The sequence below is a fragment of the Salmo salar genome, chromosome 24 (assembly GCF_965601325.2).
Source record: "Salmo salar chromosome 24, fSalSal1, whole genome shotgun sequence".
Taxonomy (NCBI): Eukaryota; Metazoa; Chordata; class Actinopteri; order Salmoniformes; family Salmonidae; genus Salmo; species Salmo salar.
In genome coordinates this window covers 49,131,918-49,150,000 of record NC_138314.1, presented here as the reverse complement: position 1 = coordinate 49,150,000, position 18,083 = coordinate 49,131,918, and the positions used below count along the sequence as shown (strand labels likewise).

At 44.4% G+C, this 18,083-nt stretch overlaps 1 protein-coding gene across 1 annotated transcript in view; it reads left to right on the top strand.

Annotated features, from left to right (window-relative positions):
• cfap299 (cilia and flagella associated protein 299) overlaps positions 1–6,131 on the top strand; it is a 259,519-nt gene extending 253,388 nt beyond the window's left edge. Inside the window, exon 6 of the mRNA XM_045706947.2 lies at positions 4,534–6,131. Coding sequence (XP_045562903.1) covers positions 4,534–4,626 — 93 coding nt within the window. The 3' untranslated portion in view covers positions 4,627–6,131. The remainder of the gene's footprint in view (positions 1–4,533) is intronic.
• The last annotated feature ends 11,952 nt before the right edge of the window (positions 6,132–18,083 follow it).

Genomic DNA, 18,083 nt, shown 5'->3' with positions numbered 1-18,083 from the left:
AGAGGAAAAAATCACAAAGGCGGGGGCGGTCGGGTCACGCGCATAAGCCCAGAGTCCCTTGATCGGCCACTTGAGAAAGGCGATAATGTGTTTCAGCCTGGGGCTGGAATGACGACATTCTGTTTTTTCCCGGGCTCTGAGCGCCTATGGACGACGTGGGAAGTGTCACGTTAGAGCAGAGATCCTTAGTAAAAGATAGAGATGGAAAAGAAGTTCAAGAAATGGTCAGACAGGCCACTTCCTGTAAAGGAATCTCTCAGGTTTTGACCTGCCATTTGAGTTCTGTTATACTCACAGACACCATTCAAACAGTTTTAGAAACTTTAGGGTGTTTTCTATCCATATGTAATAAGTATATGCATATTCTAGTTACTGGGTAGGAGTGGTAACCAGATTAAATCGGGTATGTTTTTTATCCAGCCGTGTCAATACTGCCCCCTAGCCCCAACAGGTTAAAGGTTCCCAGAACACATGTTGTATGTTCTTTAAAGGTTCCCAGAACACGTTTTCTGTTCTTTAAAGGTTCCCAGAACACATTTAGTCTGTTCTTTAAAGGTTCCCAGAACACATGTTGTATGTTCTTTAAAGATTCCCAGAACACATTTAGTCTGTTCTTTAAAGGTTCCCAGAACACATGTTGTATGTTCTTTAAAGGTTCCCAGAACACATGTTGTATGTTCTTTAAAGGTTCCCAGAACACGTTTAGTCTGTTCTTTAAAGGTTCCCAGAACACATGTTGTATGTTCTTTAAAGGTTCCCAGAACACATGTTGTATGTTCTTTAAAGGTTCCCAGAACACGTTTAGTCTGTTCTTTAAAGGTCCCCAGAACGTTTCATTAGGTTGTGGGAACAGTCTGCTGGGAACATTGTTGGGGAAAAGATATGTTCCCAAAAAACAAAAACTGTCCAGTTGTGTGGATGATTCTACAAGGTTTCTTTTAGGGTGCAAAAAAAACATTCACCTGATGTTACAAAAACATTCCCAGAACAAATGTTTTACGATCTTTAAAAGTTCTGAAAAGTTTTTTTCATGTTGTGGGAACATTGTGAAGAAATGACTGGAGATATATTCCCAAAACACAAACTGTCCAGTTTTTCTGATATTGATAATGTTTGTATCAGGGTGGACAAAACATTTCTTTGATTTTGCAAGAATGTTGACAGAACAGCCTATCTAAGTTCTTTAAATGTTCCCAGAACATGTAATTAGGTTGTGGGGAACAGTGTGGGACAATCATACATTTAAGTTAGGTTGCACAGGACATTCCCTTAACGTTATAAAAAAGTTGACAAAACACCTGGTCTAAATTCTTTAAAGGTTCCCAGAGCATTTGATTAAGTTATACGAGTTATCTAGGATGTTGTAAGAATATTTGTGGGATATTCATGAAGGTTTGCACAGAACATTCCTAACAGTGTTGCAGAACGTTCCACAACTTCCAAAATAGTCAGTTGTTGTGACGTTCATAGAGTTAATGTTCTAGAAAACCAGTTTGGGTTAAACATACTATCCCATTAATGTTCATACAGTATACTTCTGACTTTGTCTTGGAGGTCCTCAGAACATTTAAAAAACACTTAGAAAATGTTATATATATATACATATATATAAGTTTAACCTAATATTATCACAACATTCTCAGCATGCTCATTTGTAGCTCCTTAAAGCAGATTGGAATACATCCCCAGAACTTAGATAGGCTGTTCTGTCAACATTCTTGCAACATCAAAGAAATGTTTTGTCCACCCTGATACAAACATTATCTGAATTTCAGCACAACTGGACAGTTGTATTGTTTTGGGAACATATATTTTGTCATTTCTCCACGATGTTGCTTAAATAAGCATTCTGGGAACATTTAAAGAACAGACAAAATGTGTTCTGGAAATGTTTTTGTAACATCAGGTGAATGTTTTTTTTGCACCCTAAAAGAAACCTTGTAGAATCATCCACACAACTGGACAGTTTTTGTGTTTTGGGGACGTATCTTTTGTGATGTTCCCACAATGTTCCCACTAAACTGTTGCCACAACCTAATGAAAAGTTCTGGGAACATTTAAAAAAAATGTTTTATTAAATGTGTTCTGGGAACGTTCTTGTAACATGAGGCGAATGTTTTATGCAAACATTCCATAATCATCATCACGACTGGACAGTTTTTATGTTATGAGAACATTTGCCGCGACCTAACGAATGTTCTGGGAACTTTCTATCATGACACAAGGCGAGCCCCAGATACAGACACAGGAGGCAGATGGTTGGAGTCTTACAATGTTTAATAATCCAAAGGGGTAGGCAAGAGAATGGTCGTGGACAGGCAAAAAGGTCGTGGACAGGCAGGCAGAATGGTCAGGCAGGCGGGTACAGAGTCCAGAAACAGGCAAGGGTCAAAACCGAGAGGACTAGAAAAAGGAGAATAGCAAAAAGGAGTACGGGAAGAACACGCTGGTTGACTTGACTAAACATACAAGACGAACTGGCACAGAGAGACAGGAAACACAGGGTTAAATACACTGGGGCAGAGAGACAGGAAACACAGGGATAAATACACTGGGGCAGAGAGACAGGAAACACAGGGTTAAATACACTGGGGCAGAGAGACAGGAAACACAGGGATAAATACACTGGGGCAGAGAGACAGGAAACACAGGGATAAATACACTGGGGCAGAGAGACAGGAAACACAGGGATAAATACACTGGTACAAAGAGACAGGAAACACAGGGATAAATACACTGGGGCAGAGAGACAGGAAACACAGGGATAAATACACTGGGGCAGAGAGACAGGAAACACAGGGATACATCCACTGGGGCAGAGAGACAGGAAACACAGGGATACATCCACTGGGGCAGAGAGACAGGAAACACAGGGATAAATACACTCGCACAGAGAGACAGGAAACACAGGGATAAATACACTGGGGCAGAGAGACAGGAAACACAGGGATAAATACACTGGGGCAGAGAGACAGGAAACACAGGGATAAATACACTGGGGCAGAGAGACAGGAAACACAGGGATAAATACACTGGGGCAGAGAGACAGGAAACACAGGGATAAATACACTGGGGCAGAGAGACAGGAAACACAGGGATAAATACACTGGGGCAGAGAGACAGGAAACACAGGGATAAATACACTGGTACAGGATGACAGGAAACACAGGGATAAATACACTGGGGCAGAGAGACAGGAAACACAGGGATAAATACACTGGTACAGGATGACAGGAAACACAGGGATAAATACACTGGGGTAGAGAGACAGGAAACACAGGGATAAATACACTGTTACAGAGAGACAGGAAACACAGGGATACATACACTGGGGAAAATAAGTGACACCTGAAGGGGGTGGAGACAATCACAAGGAACAGGTGAAACAGATCAGGGCGTGACACTTTCAGAGAACCAATTTGGGTTTTCTGGGTTGTTTGTGGTTCTCTCTTTGTCATACCATGACCATTGTGTCGGCTCAAGACAACACGCTTTGGCTTTTGGCATTTTACTGAAGTTTTGGAGTCATTTTGTTGACATGAAACTTGTTTTCTCTCAATGTTTTTGATGTGTGCTTTAAAAAGTCTTTATCCCTCTTCATTTAACCATTTTTGTGCACCAACCTGTAAAATTGCTGAGAACAGTCCAGATGATGTAATAGGAAAAATTATATATGTTTAATTTCATACGTAAAAATGTCATACATGCAAATCATATGATCTTTTTTTGCCTTAACACCTCTCAGGAGATGTGTATGATGCAGCCATTTGTATTTGTCCTTATTTGTTCCTTTGAACTCGGGCCACCAGAATGCTGTGCTACTGATTAAGACACTAACGTAAGTGTCATTTAAGGTAAAAGTGTAGTGGTAGTAATGGGTGGCTGGGCTGAGTGTCCACTCCCACTGAAACCTGCTGACAGAGTGAGCTGCTCCCATGCTCACACCGCCTTATGTAATCTGGGTGGAGGGGCCCCAGCTGCTCCCATGCTCACACCGCCTTATGTAATCTGGGTGGAGGGGCCCCAGCTGTTCCCATGCTCACACCGCCTTATGTAATCTGGGTGGAGGGGCCCCAGCTGTTCCCATGCTCACACCGCCTTATGTAATCTGGGTGGAGGGGCCCCAGCTGCTCCCATGCTCACACCGCCTTATGTAATCTGGGTGGAGGGACCCCAGTCACACTAGGATGTATTTTCAGCCAGGCCCAGAAACTCCCAAGTCTTTAAAAAGCGGGATGTTCTGAATACTATAGTAGACATGTCACATAACATCCTCTAACTAGGATACAGGGTGTTTCTGGCTTTTTACATTCTAAAACAATTACGCTGAGTTAATTTAGTTAATTGAATAATCTAATTATCTAGGTAATAAACAAAAGATGTTAGTTCAAAGAATTTGCGGATATTTCCCAACAGTGTTTTACATTCTAAAACAATTACGCTGAGTTAATTTAGTTGATTGAATATCCCAACAGTGTTTCTCCTCTAACCCTGCCGTCTGTAGGATTCACCTGGTGTTTGTTTCCTCTGTAGGCCACACCTGGAGACAACTCCTCCAGGACGCCCCTCCAGTCTGAACTCTACAGCCAGGTCGTCATCTATGACCACATCACCAGGAGGACCTAGCCAATCACCTCTCACTGTCTTCTCCCACCACATCGCCAGGAGGACCTAGCCAATCACCTCTCACTGTCTCCTCCCTGCTACCACCTCACCTCACACTGCTATTACCACCTAGCCAATCACCTCACACTGCTATTACCACCTAGCCAATCACCTCACACTGCTATTACCACCTAGCCAATCACCTCACACTGCTATTACCACCTAGCCAATCACCTCACACTGCTATTACCACCTAGCCAATCACCTCACACTGCTATTACCACCTAGCCAATCACCTCACACTGCTATTACCACCTAGCCAATCACCTCACACTGCTATTACCACCTAGCCAGTCCACTGTCTCCTCCCTGCTACCACCTCACCTCACACTGCTATTAAACCCCTTACTGGAACTCACTGGAAGCCTCTAATTTGATGTAATAAAGGTTGTCCCCCCCCCCCCCGCCCCACACCCATCAATGAGGTGCTTTTTCTCCTGTCTCTTGCTATAAGCCTCTCCACCTGGGTGTGGGGACTGAGGGCTGATGACAGTGCAGTCTAACTATCCTTCAGTGCTACACACTGAATGTGAAGTCCCATGGAAAACCCAAACAACAAAAGAACACACCATCAGACCTTATGGTCATTTATTTACAGCTGATAAGAGTCTTATCTTGGATCAAGTCTATCCCAAGTTACAGCTAGTTCATCAATATATATATATATATTTTTTAAACGGTTTCAGAATAAGTTAGAGGAAAAACAAAAAGAAATGGAGGAACTTATTCAACAAAGTTCCAGTGTTATATATTATAAAAAAAATAAAGAAAACCGGATGTAATATTGGGGGAAAAAATGCACCAAATAATTTTTTTAATCTTCAACATAGAAATGCTATCAAAACTAATTTACTGAAACTTGTTACAAATAATGGAGTCGTCCATGATTCACCAAATTATATTTAGAAAGAGGAAGTAAAATACTTTCAGCATCTGTTTTCGTTTCATTCTCCATCTCCTCTAACCGAAGATAATTGTATGGATTTTTTTTTCTTTTTTCTATTAATAATAATGTCAAATTAACAGCCGTACAGAAAGATTAATGTGAAGACGAAATTACAGAGGAGGAACTTCCTGATGCTATTAAAACCTTGCAGTCTGGGAAAACTCCACGGCTGGATGGCACACCAGTGGAGGTTTGTGGTTGTAGTCATTGGTTCTGTGGTTATTTACATGTTTTAACCACTCCTATATAAACGGTAGATTATCAGACTCTCAGCAAGAAGCTCTGATTTCATTATTACTGAAACAGGATCCAAGTGATAAATATAAACATCCAGTCCATTTAAACAATTGGAGGCCCCCTTACACTTCAGTGTTGTGATGCATAAATTCTAGCAAAATGTACAGCGCATAGAATTAAAAAAGGTATTGTTGGACATTAATCATTCGATTCAGACAGGTTTTTTTTTTTTTACATGGACGATACATTGGAGATAATAAACTCAGCAAAAACAAGAAACGTTCTCTCACTGTCAACTGCGTTTATTTTCAGCAAACTTAACGTGTGTAAATATTTCTATGAACACAACAAGATTCAACAACTGAGACATAAATTGAACAAGTTCCACAGACATGTGACTAACAGAAATGGAATAATGTGTCCCTGAACAAAGGGGGGGTCAAAATCAAAAGTAACAGTCAGTATCTGGTGGCCACCAGCTGCATTAAGTACCGCAGTGCATCTCCTCCTCATGGACTGCACCAGATTTGCCAGTTCTTGCTGTGAGATGTTACCCCACTCTTCCACCAAGACACCTGCAAGTTCCCGGACATTTCTGGGGGGAATGGCCCTAGCCCTCACCCTCCGATCCAGCAGGTCCCAAACATGCTCAATGGGATTGAGATCCGGGCTCTTCGCTGGCCATGGCAGAACACTGACATTCCTATCTTGCCTGAATTCATGCACAGAACGAGCTGTATGGCTGGTGGTATTGTCATGCTGGAGGGTCATGTCAGGATGAGCCTGCAGGAAGGGTACCACATGAGGCAGGAGGATGTCTTCCCTGTAACCAAAACTACAATATTACCTCAAACATGGAAGAGGAAAGTGGAAGGCGGAAATATATTGAAGCAACATCTCAAGACATCAGTCAGGAAGTTAAAGCTTGGTCGCAAATGGGTCTTCCAAATGGACAATGACCCCAAGCATACTTCCAAAACTGAGGCAAAATGGCTTAAGGACAACAAAGTCAAGGTATTGGAGTGGCCATCACAAAGCCCTGACCTCAATCATATAGAAAATTTGTGGGCAGAACTGAAAAAGCGTGTGCGAGCAAGGAGGCCTACAAACCTGACTCAGTTACACCAGCTCTGTCAGGAGAAATGGGCCAAAATCCACCCAACTTATTGCGGGAAGCTTGTGGAAGGCTACCGAAACGTTAGACCCAAGTTAAACAATTTATAGGCAATGCTGCCAAATACTAATTGAAAATCCTATCCTCCTTGTTCAGATGCAGGTGGACCTAGTGGCTTCGTGTTATGATGTTGGGATGCAGTTCAGAGTTATATTAACTCTGCTAGGTTGTTGCAGTCAGTGTGTTCAAGCCCCACTGTCCTCTCTTAATGGGGCTTTCATTGTTTACGGGGAAGAAGAAGAAAAAAAATGCATGAAATGTAATGTATTCACTACTGTAAGTCGCTCTGGATAAGAGCGTCTGCTAAAATGACTAAAATGTAAATGTAAATGTATATTCCCCCCATAGTAAAGGCAGTCCCAGATTGTTTTAAGTTTGCGCCGCAAATGGAACCCAATTCTCTATATAGTACACTACATAGGGCTCTGATCAACAGTAGTACACTACATAGGGCTCTGATCAACAGTAGTACACTACATAGGGCTCTGATCAACAGTAGTACACTACATAGGGCTCTGGTCAACAGTAGTACACTACATAGGGGCTCTGATCAACAGTAGTACACTACATAGGGCTCTGATCAACAGTAGTACACTACATAGGGCTCTGATCAACAGTAGTACACTACATAGGGGCTCTGATCAACAGTAGTACACTACATAGGGCTCTGATCAACAGTAGTACACTACATAGGGCTCTGATCAACAGTAGTACACTACATAGGGCTCTGGTCAACAGTAGTACACTACATAGGGCTCTGATCAACAGTAGTACACTACATAGGGCTCTGGTCAACAGTAGTACACTACATAGGGCTCTGATCAACAGTAGTACACTACATAGGGCTCTGATCAACAGTAGTACACTACATAGGGGCTCTGATCAACAGTAGTACACTACAGTATATAGAGAATAGGATGCCATTTGGGACTCAGCCTTGGAGCGGGAACCAGGAACCTGCTGTAATAGGACATGAGGCCTGGGGTCTACTCCACTCTACTTTAGTTTCACCCTGCTCTCTACATGTATAGCTGTTTGTCTAAACAAATGAGAAAGACGTAAGAGCTCTGAGAGACGGGGGACGGGGGACGTGGGACGGGGGACGGGGGACGGGGGACGTGGAGACGGGGGACGGGGGACGGGGGACGTGGGACGGGGGACGTGGGACGGGGGACGGGGGACGGGGGACAGGGGGACGTGGGACGGGGGACGTGGGACGGGGGACGTGGGACGGGGGGACGTGGGACGTGGGACGGGGGACATGGGACGGGGGACGTGGGACGGGGGACGGGGGACGTGGGACGGGGGGCGGGGGACGGGGGACATGGGACGGGGGACGTGGGACGGGGGACGGGGGACGGGGGACAGGGGACGTGGGACGGGGGACGGGGGACGTGGGACGGGGGACGGGGGACGTGGGACGGGGGACATGGGACGGGGGACGTGGGCTGCTGTAAACCCTCAGGCTGCAGTAGTAGATGTGAAGAATGCTGCCGAGCCCCGTCTCCACAAAAAGAAAGGAAGCAAAGGGGGAAAACGGGCTCCTCCTTCCTTCCTTCCCTCCCAGATGCCAGGCAGATCTAACACCCTATTCCCTATATATAGTGCTTTTGAATAGGATACCATTTGGGACGGACCACTGGTTTAACTAGCTACATCAAAGCCCTCTCGTCATTTACAAATCGCTAATTCAATGACTATATCCAGGACACATTTAGAACTGTTTAGCTTTACAGGCTTCTGTTTTATCATGTGGTGGGATGCTGTGATGAAACTCCCTGGAGGGGAGGGGAGGGGAGGGGAGGGGAGGGGAGGGGAGGGGAGGGGAGGGACGGGAGGGGAGGAGAGGAGATGAGAGGAGAGGAGAGGAGAGGAGAGGAGAGGAGAGGAGGGGAGGAGGGGAGACGAGGGAGAGGAGAGGAGGGGAGAGGGAGGGGAGAGGAGGGGAGGAGGGGAGACGAGGGGAGTGGGGAGGAGGGGAGGTGAGGGGAGGGGAGGAGAGGAGGGGAGAGGGAGGGGAGGAGGGGAGAGGGGGAGAGGAGGAGGGGGGAGGAGAGAGGGAGGGAAGGGGAGAGGAGGGGAGGGGAGGGGAAGTGACAAACCAGCAAGTCCCAATCCCTCCTATCCTCCTGGAATGGCTTCATCCCAAATGGCACCCTATTCTCTACATAGTGCACTACTTTTGTCCAGAGACCCCTAGGGCCTTATGTAGGCGATAGGGTGACATTTGGGATACGCCCTGGTTTTTATGTGATTAGTTTCACTGAAAGCCACAGAACAGCTGGTTGAAACTCACTCAAACAGATCACGGTAATAGTAATGATTGTAACAATAAAGTCTGAATTAAATGCCTGATTCTAAACAGCTGTTTCCCTCTTCTTTTGGGGACGTTTAAGATGCTGAGTTTAAACCAGACCAGAATTCCAACCTGCTGCTACTAGATGTCACCAAATGAAGAGGTGAATTTAGGTCAGAGAAGACCTTCCATAATGGGTAGACAGTCTACAGCTTCTATAATGGGTAGACAGTCTCCAGCTTCTATAATGGGTAGACAGTCTCCAGCTTCTATAATGGGTAGACAGTCTCCAGCTTCCATAATGGGTAGACAGTCTACAGCTTCCATAATGGGTAGACAGTCTCCAGCTTCTATAATGGGTAGACAGTCTACAGCTTCCATAATGGGTAGACAGTCTACAGCTTCCATAATGGGTAGACAGTCTCCAACTTCTATAATGGGTGGACAGTCTACAGCTTCCATAATGGGTAGTTAGTCTACTTCTATAATGGGTAGACAGTCTACAGCTTCCATTATGGGTAGACAGTCTACAGCTTCCATAATGGGTAGACAGTCTACAGCTTCTATAATGGGTAGACAGTCTACAGCTTCCATAATGGGTAGTTAGTCTACTTCTATAATGGGTAGACAGTCTACAGCTTCCATTATGGGTAGACAGTCTACAGCTTCTATAATGGGTAGACAGTCTACAGCTTCTATAATGGGTAGACAGTCTCCAACTTCCATAATGGGTAGACAGTCTACAGCTTCTATAATGGGTAGACAGTCTACAGCTTCTATAATGGGTAGACAGTCTACAGCTTCTATAATGGGTAGACAGTCTCCAACTTCTATAATGGGTGGACAGTCTACAGCTTCCATAATGGGTAGTTAGTCTACTTCTATAATGGGTAGACAGTCTACAGCTTCCATTATGGGTAGACAGTCTCCAGCTTCCATAATGGGTAGACAGTCTACAGCTTCTATAATGGGTAGACAGTCTACAGCTTCCATAATGGGTAGTTAGTCTACTTCTATAATGGGTAGACAGTCTACAGCTTCCATTATGGGTAGACAGTCTACAGCTTCCATAATGGGTAGACAGTCTACTTCTATAATGGGTAGACAGTCTACAGCTTCCATTATGGGTAGACAGTCTACAGCTTCTATAATGGGTAGACAGTCTCCAACTTCCATAATGGGTAGACAGTCTACAGCTTCTATAATGGGTAGACAGTCTACAGCTTCTATAATGGGTAGACAGTCTACAGCTTCTATAATGGGTAGACAGTCTACAGCTTCTATAATGGGTCGACAGTCTACAGCTTCCATAATGGGTAGACAGTCTACAGCTTCTATAATGGGTAGACAGTCTACAGCTTCCATAATGGGTAGACAGTCTACAGCTTCTATAATGGGTAGACAGTCTACAGCTTCCATTATGGGTAGACAGTCTCCAACTTCTATAATGGGTGGACAGTCTACAGCTTCCATAATGGGTAGACAGTCTACAGCTTCCATTATGGGTAGACAGTCTCCAACTTCTAGAATGTGTTGGAGAAGGTTTCTGCTCTGATTTAGACCTGGGGGATATTTTAAACTTGGCAGCAGCTACTCTTCCTGGGGTTTATTATGGATCCCCATTAGTTCCTGCCAAGGCAGCAGCTACTCTTCCTGGGGTTTATTATGGATCCCCATTAGTTCCTGCCAAGGCAGCAGCTACTCTTCCTGGGGTTTATTATGGATCCCCATTAGTTCCTGCCAAGGCAGCAGCTACTCTTCCTGGGGTTTATTATGGATCCCCATTAGTTCCTGCCAAGGCAGCAGCTACTCTTCCTGAGGTGTATTATGGATCCCCATTAGTTCCTGCCAAGGCAGCAGCTACTCTTCCTGGGGTTTATTATGGATCCCCATTAGTTCCTGCCAAGGCAGCAGCTACTCTTCCTGGGGTTTATTATGGATCCCCATTAGTTCCTGCCAAGGCAGCAGCTACTCTTCCTGGGGTTTATTATGGATCCCCATTAGTTCCTGCCAAGGCAGCAGCTACTCTTCCTGGGGTTTATTATGGATCCCCATTAGTTCCTGCCAAGGCAGCAGCTACTCTTCCTGGGGTTTATTATGGATCCCCATTAGTTCCTGCCAAGGCAGCAGCTACTCTTCCTGGGGTTTATTATGGATCCCCATTAGTTCCTGCCAAGGCAGCAGCTACTCTTCCTGAGGTGTATTATGGATCCCCATTAGTTCCTGCCAAGGCAGCAGCTACTCTTCCTGGGGTTTATTATGGATCCCCATTAGTTCCTGCCAAGGCAGCAGCTACTCTTCCTGGGGTTTATTATGGATCCCCATTAGTTCCTGCCAAGGCAGCAGCTACTCTTCCTGGGGTTTATTATGGATCCCCATTAGTTCCTGCCAAGGCAGCAGCTACTCTTCCTGGGGTTTATTATGGATCCCCATTAGTTCCTGCCAAGGCAGCAGCTACTCTTCCTGGGGTTTATTATGGATCCCCATTAGTTCCTGCCAATGCAGCAGCTACTCTTCCTGGGGTCCAGCAACATTAGGGAAGTTATATACAATTTAAAATATTACATGACAATAACATTTCATAACACTTTTCACAATACATTTAGTGTGTTACCTCAGACCACTACTACCACATATCTACAATACATTTAGTGTGTTACCTCAGGCCTCATATCTACAATACATTTAGTGTGTTACCTCAGGCCACATAACTACAATACATTTAGTGTGTTACCTCAGACCACTACTACCACATAACTACAATACATTTAGTGTGTTACCTTAGACCACTACTACCTCATATCTACAATACATTTAGTGTGTTACCTCAGGCCTCATAACTACAACACATTTAGTGTGTTACCTCAGGCCACATATCTACAATACATTTAGTGTTTTACCTCAGGCCACATATCTACAATACATTTAGTGGGTTACCTCAGGCCACATAACTACAATACATTTAGTGTTTTACCTCAGGCCTCATAACTACAATACATTTAGTGTATTACCTCAGGCCACATATCTACAATACATTTAGTGTATTACCTCAGGCCACATATCTACAATACATTTAGTGTTTTACCTCAGGCCTCATAACTACAATACATTTAGTGTGTTACCTCAGGCCACATATCTACAATACATTTAGTGTGTTACCTCAGACCACATATCTACAATACAGCATCCATGTGTACGTGTTTGTAGAGTGCTTGTTTTATCAGGTGTAAATGTTTACCTGTGTGTGTCTCTTCACAGTCCCTGCTGCTCCATAAGGTGTATTTTTAATCTGTTGTTTAAATCTCATTCTACTTCTTGCATCAGTTACCTGATGTGGAATAGAGTTCCATGTAGTCATGGCTCTATGTAGTACTGTGCTCCTCCCATAGTCTGTTCTGGACTTGGGGACTGTGAAGAGACCTCTGGTGGCATGTCTTGTGGGGTATGGATGGGTGTCTGAGCTGTGTGCCAGTAGTTTAAACAGACCTCTGGTGGCATGTCTTGTGGGGTATGGATGGGTGTCTGAGCTGTGTGCCAGTCAGTTTAAACAGACCTCTGGTGGCATGTCTTGTGGGGTATGTATGGGTGTCTGAGCTGTGTGCCAGTAGTTTAAACAGACCTCCGGTTGCATGTCTTGTGGGGTATGGATGGGTGTCTGAGCTGTGTGCCAGTAGTTTAAACAGACCTCCGGTTGCATGTCTTGTGGGGTATGGATGGGTGTCTGAGCTGTGTGCCAGTAGTTTAAACAGACCTCTGGTGGCATGTCTTGTGGGGTATGGGTGTCTGAGCTGTGGGCCAGTCAGTTTAAACAGACCTCTGGTGGCATGTCTTGTGGGGTATGTATGGGTGTCTGAGCTGTGTGCCAGTAGTTTAAACAGACCTCCGGTTGCATGTCTTGTGGGGTATGTATGGGTGTCTGAGCTGTGTGCCAGTAGTTTAAACAGACCTCTGGTGGCATGTCTTGTGGGGTATGGATGGGTGTCTGAGCTGTGTGCCAGTAGTTTAAACAGACCTCTGGTGGCATGTCTTGTGGGGTATGTATGGGTGTCTGAGCTGTGTGCCAGTAGTTTAAACAGACCTCTGGTGGCATGTCTTGTGGGGTATGGATGGGTGTCTGAGCTGTGTGCCAGTAGTTTAAACAGACCTCTGGTGGCATGTCTTGTGGGGTATGGATGGGTTACAAAAACAAGTAATGATGAGACAATCTCTCTTCCACTTTGATCCATGAGAGATTTACATACATATTATCATTGTTAGCTCTCTGTGTACATTGAAGGGCCAGCCGTGCCGCCCTGTTCTGAGACAATTGTAATTTCCCGAGGTCCCTCTTTGTGGCACCTGACCACACGACTGAACAGTAGTCCAGGTGCGACAAAACTAGGGCCTGTAGGACCTGCCTTGCTGATAGTGTTGTTAAGAAGGTAGAAACTAGGGCCTGTAGGACCTGCCTTGTTGATAGTGTTGTTAAGAAGGTAGAAACTAGGGCCTGTAGGACCTGCCTTGCTGATAGTGCTGTTAAGAAGGTAGAAACTAGGGCCTGCAGGACCTGCCTTGTTGATAGTGTTGTTAAGAAGGTAGAAACTAGGGCCTGTAGGACCTGCCTTGCTGATAGTGCTGTTAAGAAGGTAGAAACTAGGGCCTGCAGGACCTGCCTTGTTGATAGTGTTGTTAAGAAGGTAGAAACTAGGGCCTGTAGGACCTGCCTTGCTGATAGTGCTGTTAAGAAGGTAGAAACTAGGGCCTGTAGGACCTGCCTTGGTGATAGTGTTGTTAAGAAGGTAGAAACTAGGGCCTGTAGGACCTGCCTTGTTGATAGTGTTGTTAAGAAGGCAGAGCAGCGCTTTATTATGGACAGACTTCTCCCCATCTTAGCTACTGTTGTATCAATATGTTTTGACCAGGACAGTTTACAATCCAGGGTTACTCCAAGCAGTTTAGTCACATCAACTTGCTCAATTTCCACATTATTTACTCAAATATTTAGTTGAGATTTAGGATTTAGTGAATGATTTGTCCCAAATATATTTGCTTTTATTTTTATATATATATATTTAGGACTAACTTATTCCTTGCCATCCATTCTGAAACTAACTGAAGCGCTTTGTTAAGTGTTGCAGGGATTTCACTCACTGTAGTAGTGAATTTGTATAGTGTTGAGTCATACTCAAAGCCAGTGGCTTGTCATTGGTAAAGATTGAAAAAAGCAAGGGGCCTAGATAGCAGCCCTGGGGAATTCCTGATTCTACCTGGATTATGTTGGAGAGGCTTCCATTAAAGAACACCCTCTGTGTTCTGTTAGACAGGTAACTCTTTATCCACAATATAGCAGGGGGTTTAAAGCCATTATAGCAGGGGGTGTAAAGCCATTATAGCAGGGGGTTTAAAGCCATTATAGCAGGGGGTGTAAAGTCATTATAGCAGGGGGTGTAAAGCCATAACGCATACGTTTTTCCAGCAGCAGACAATGATCGATAATGTCAAAAGCCGCACTGAAGTCTAACAAAACAGTTCCCACAATTTTTTTATGATAAATTTATCTCGGCCATTCATCAGTCATTTGTGTAAGTGTTGTGCTTGTTGAATATCCTTCCCTTTAAGCATGCTGAAAGTCTGTTGTCAATTTGTTTACTGTAAAATAGCATTGTATCTGGTCAAACACCATTTTTCTTTAAGTTTAAGGGTTGGTAACAGGATGATTGGTCGGCTATTTGAGCCAGTAAAGGGGGCTTTACTATTCTTGGGTGGCGGAATGACTTATGCTTCACTCCAGGCCTGAGGGCACAAACTTTCTTGTAGGCAAATAGGAGTGGCAATATCGTCCGCTATTATCCTCAGTCATTTTCCATCCAGATTGTCAGACCCCGGTGGCTTGTCATTGTTGATAGACAACAATTATTTGTTCACCTCTTCCTCACTCACTTTACGGAATTCAAAATGACGATGCTTGTCTTTCATAATTTGATCAGTTATACTTGGATGTGTAGTGTCAGCGTTTGTTGCTGGCATGTCTTAGTTTGCTAATCTTTCCAATAAAAAAAAATATTAAAAGGCAATATCAGTGGGTTTTGTGATGAATGAGCAATCTGATTTAATGAATGATGGAGCTGAGTTTGCCTTTTTGCCCAGAATTTCATTTAAGGAGCTCCAAGGCTTTTTACTATCATTCTTTATATAATTTATCTTTGTTTCATAGAACAGTTTATTTTCTTTTTAATCAGTTTTAGTCACGTTGTTTATACGTCATTTCAACCAACGTTGACTCAACGTGGAAAAATGATTGGATTTGCAAAAAAGTCATCAAGGTAAGGACATTTCGTCTTATTTTCACCCAACATTTAACTTAAATCCGCTGACATTGTTTGTTAATTTCACATATAATTTACGTTAGTTGACAACTTAACCATACTGGGTTATAGGTCCATGACAATAACAAGTATCAACACTGGGGTTATAGGTCCATGACAATAACAAGTATCAATACTGGGGTTATAGGTCCATGACAATAACAAGTATCAATACTGGGGTTATAGGTCCATGACAATAACAAGTATCAATACTGGGGTTATAGGTCCATGTCAATAACAAGTATCAACACTGGGGTTATAGGTCCATGACAATAACAAGTATCAATACTGGGGTTATAGGTCCATGACAATAAGAAGTATCAATACTGGGGTTATAGGTCCATGACAATAACAAGTATCAATACTGGGGTTATAGGTCCATGTCAATAACAAGTATCAATACTGGGTTATAGGTCCGTATCAATACTGGGGTTATAGGTCCATGACAATAACAAGTATCAATACTGGGGTTATAGGTCCATGACACGGTTGTCGTATGATGGAGACCAAGGCACAGCGTGTGTATCGTTCCACATTTTATTATAACTGTGAAACGATGCAAGACATACAAATAAACGAATAAACAAAAACAACAAACCGTGACGAAGAGGTGCAACATGCACTAACTCAAAATAATCTCCCACAAACCCAGGTGGGAAAAACATCTACTTAAATATGATCCCCAATTAGAGACAACGATGACCAGCTGCCTCTAATTGGAGATCATCCCCCCCAAAAAAACAAACATAGAAAAACAGAAACTAGAACATAACAACATAGAAAATTTAAACTGGACAAAACCTCGTCACGCCCTGACCTACTCTACCGTAGAAAATCCATGACAATATTACGTGGAACTTCTCTAATCTGGAATGGAGAGCATATGTATCCTGAAAGAGAGAGAGAGAGAGAGAGAGAGAGAGAGAGAGAGAGAGAGAGAGAGAGAGAGAGAGAGAGAGAGAGAGAGAGAGAGAGAGAGAGAGAGAGAAAAAGAGAGAGAGCGAGAGGGAGAGAGAGAGAGGGAGAGAGAGAGGGAGAGAGAGAGAGAGCGAGAGAAAGCGAGAGAGCGAGAGGGAGAGAGCGAGAGGGAGAGAGAGAGAGGGAGAGAGAGCGCGCTGTCCAGCGTGGGACGGACGGATGGGGAAATAATCATTTCCTGCCGAGTGACCCAGAACAAGACCGCAGTGACATCACAGGAGGATGGGTTAGAGGGTGGGGTTGGGAAGCCCCTATCTAATAACCGTACATGGATCTGGTGTGTAGGGGACGCGCTGCAGCATCCGGATCGCACCGTGATATACAGGATGCGTGCGCTTAGCTCTATTGAACTGGCCTAAATAGGGGAGAAAGCCTTTAATACCCGACAATAAGCCGTTTCATTCAGCACCGCGCGGCCCAGACATACAGCGCTTTGCAGAAGTAGTTTTCACGCGTTGTCAGTTGAGATGACATGATGACTCAGTCTGTTGGTGCATCACGACGACCGGGGCCGTTGGCCCGAGATGTGACGAGCATCTGGTTTTCAACACCACAGTAACCTAGGCTACTATTAATCAAATAACTTGAGAAGAACCATGTTTTACTTTAATAAATATTCTAAGACAAATTGAAGTGAGTTTTTTTTTTACATTTTTTATAAATAATTGAATTGCTCATGAAAAAAAGGAAACATTTTAATTTAACGTTGACCAACTATATTATAGAAACAAGAGGACATAGGTTATTATAACCTATCTGTCCTGAGCATCTCTCTCTCTCTCTCCCTCCCCACTAGCCATATATATATTACCAAGCACAACATGAGTAATACCCAGCTGGTCCCAGTAGTACCACCCAGCTGGTCCCAGTAGTAATACCCAGCTGGTCCCAGTAGTAATACCCAGCTGGTCCCAGTAGTAATACCCAGCTGGTCCCAGTAGTAATACCCAGCTGGTCCCAGTAGTAATACCCAGCTGGTCCCAGTAGTAATACCCAGCTGGTCCCAGTAGTAAAACCCAGCTGGTCCCAGTAGTACCACCCAGCTGGTCCCAGTAGTAATACCCAGCTGGTCCCAGTAGTAATACCCAGCTGGTCCCAGTAGTACCACCCAGCTGGTTCCAGTAGTAATACCCAGCTGGTCCCAGTAGTACCACCCAGCTGGTCCCAGTAGTAATACCCAGCTGGTCCCAGTAGTAATACCCAGCTGGTCCCAGTAGTAATACCCAGCTGGTCCCAGTAGTACCACCCAGCTGGTCCCAGTAGTAATACCCAGCTGGTCCCAGTAGTAATACCCAGCTGGTCCCAGTAGTACCACCCAGGCCCCCAGCTGGTCCCAGTAGTAATACCCAGCGGCCCAGGCCCGCTGGTCCCAGTAGTACCACGGGCCCAGGCCCGCTGGTCCCAGTAGTAATACCCAGCTGGTCCCAGTAGTAATACCCAGCT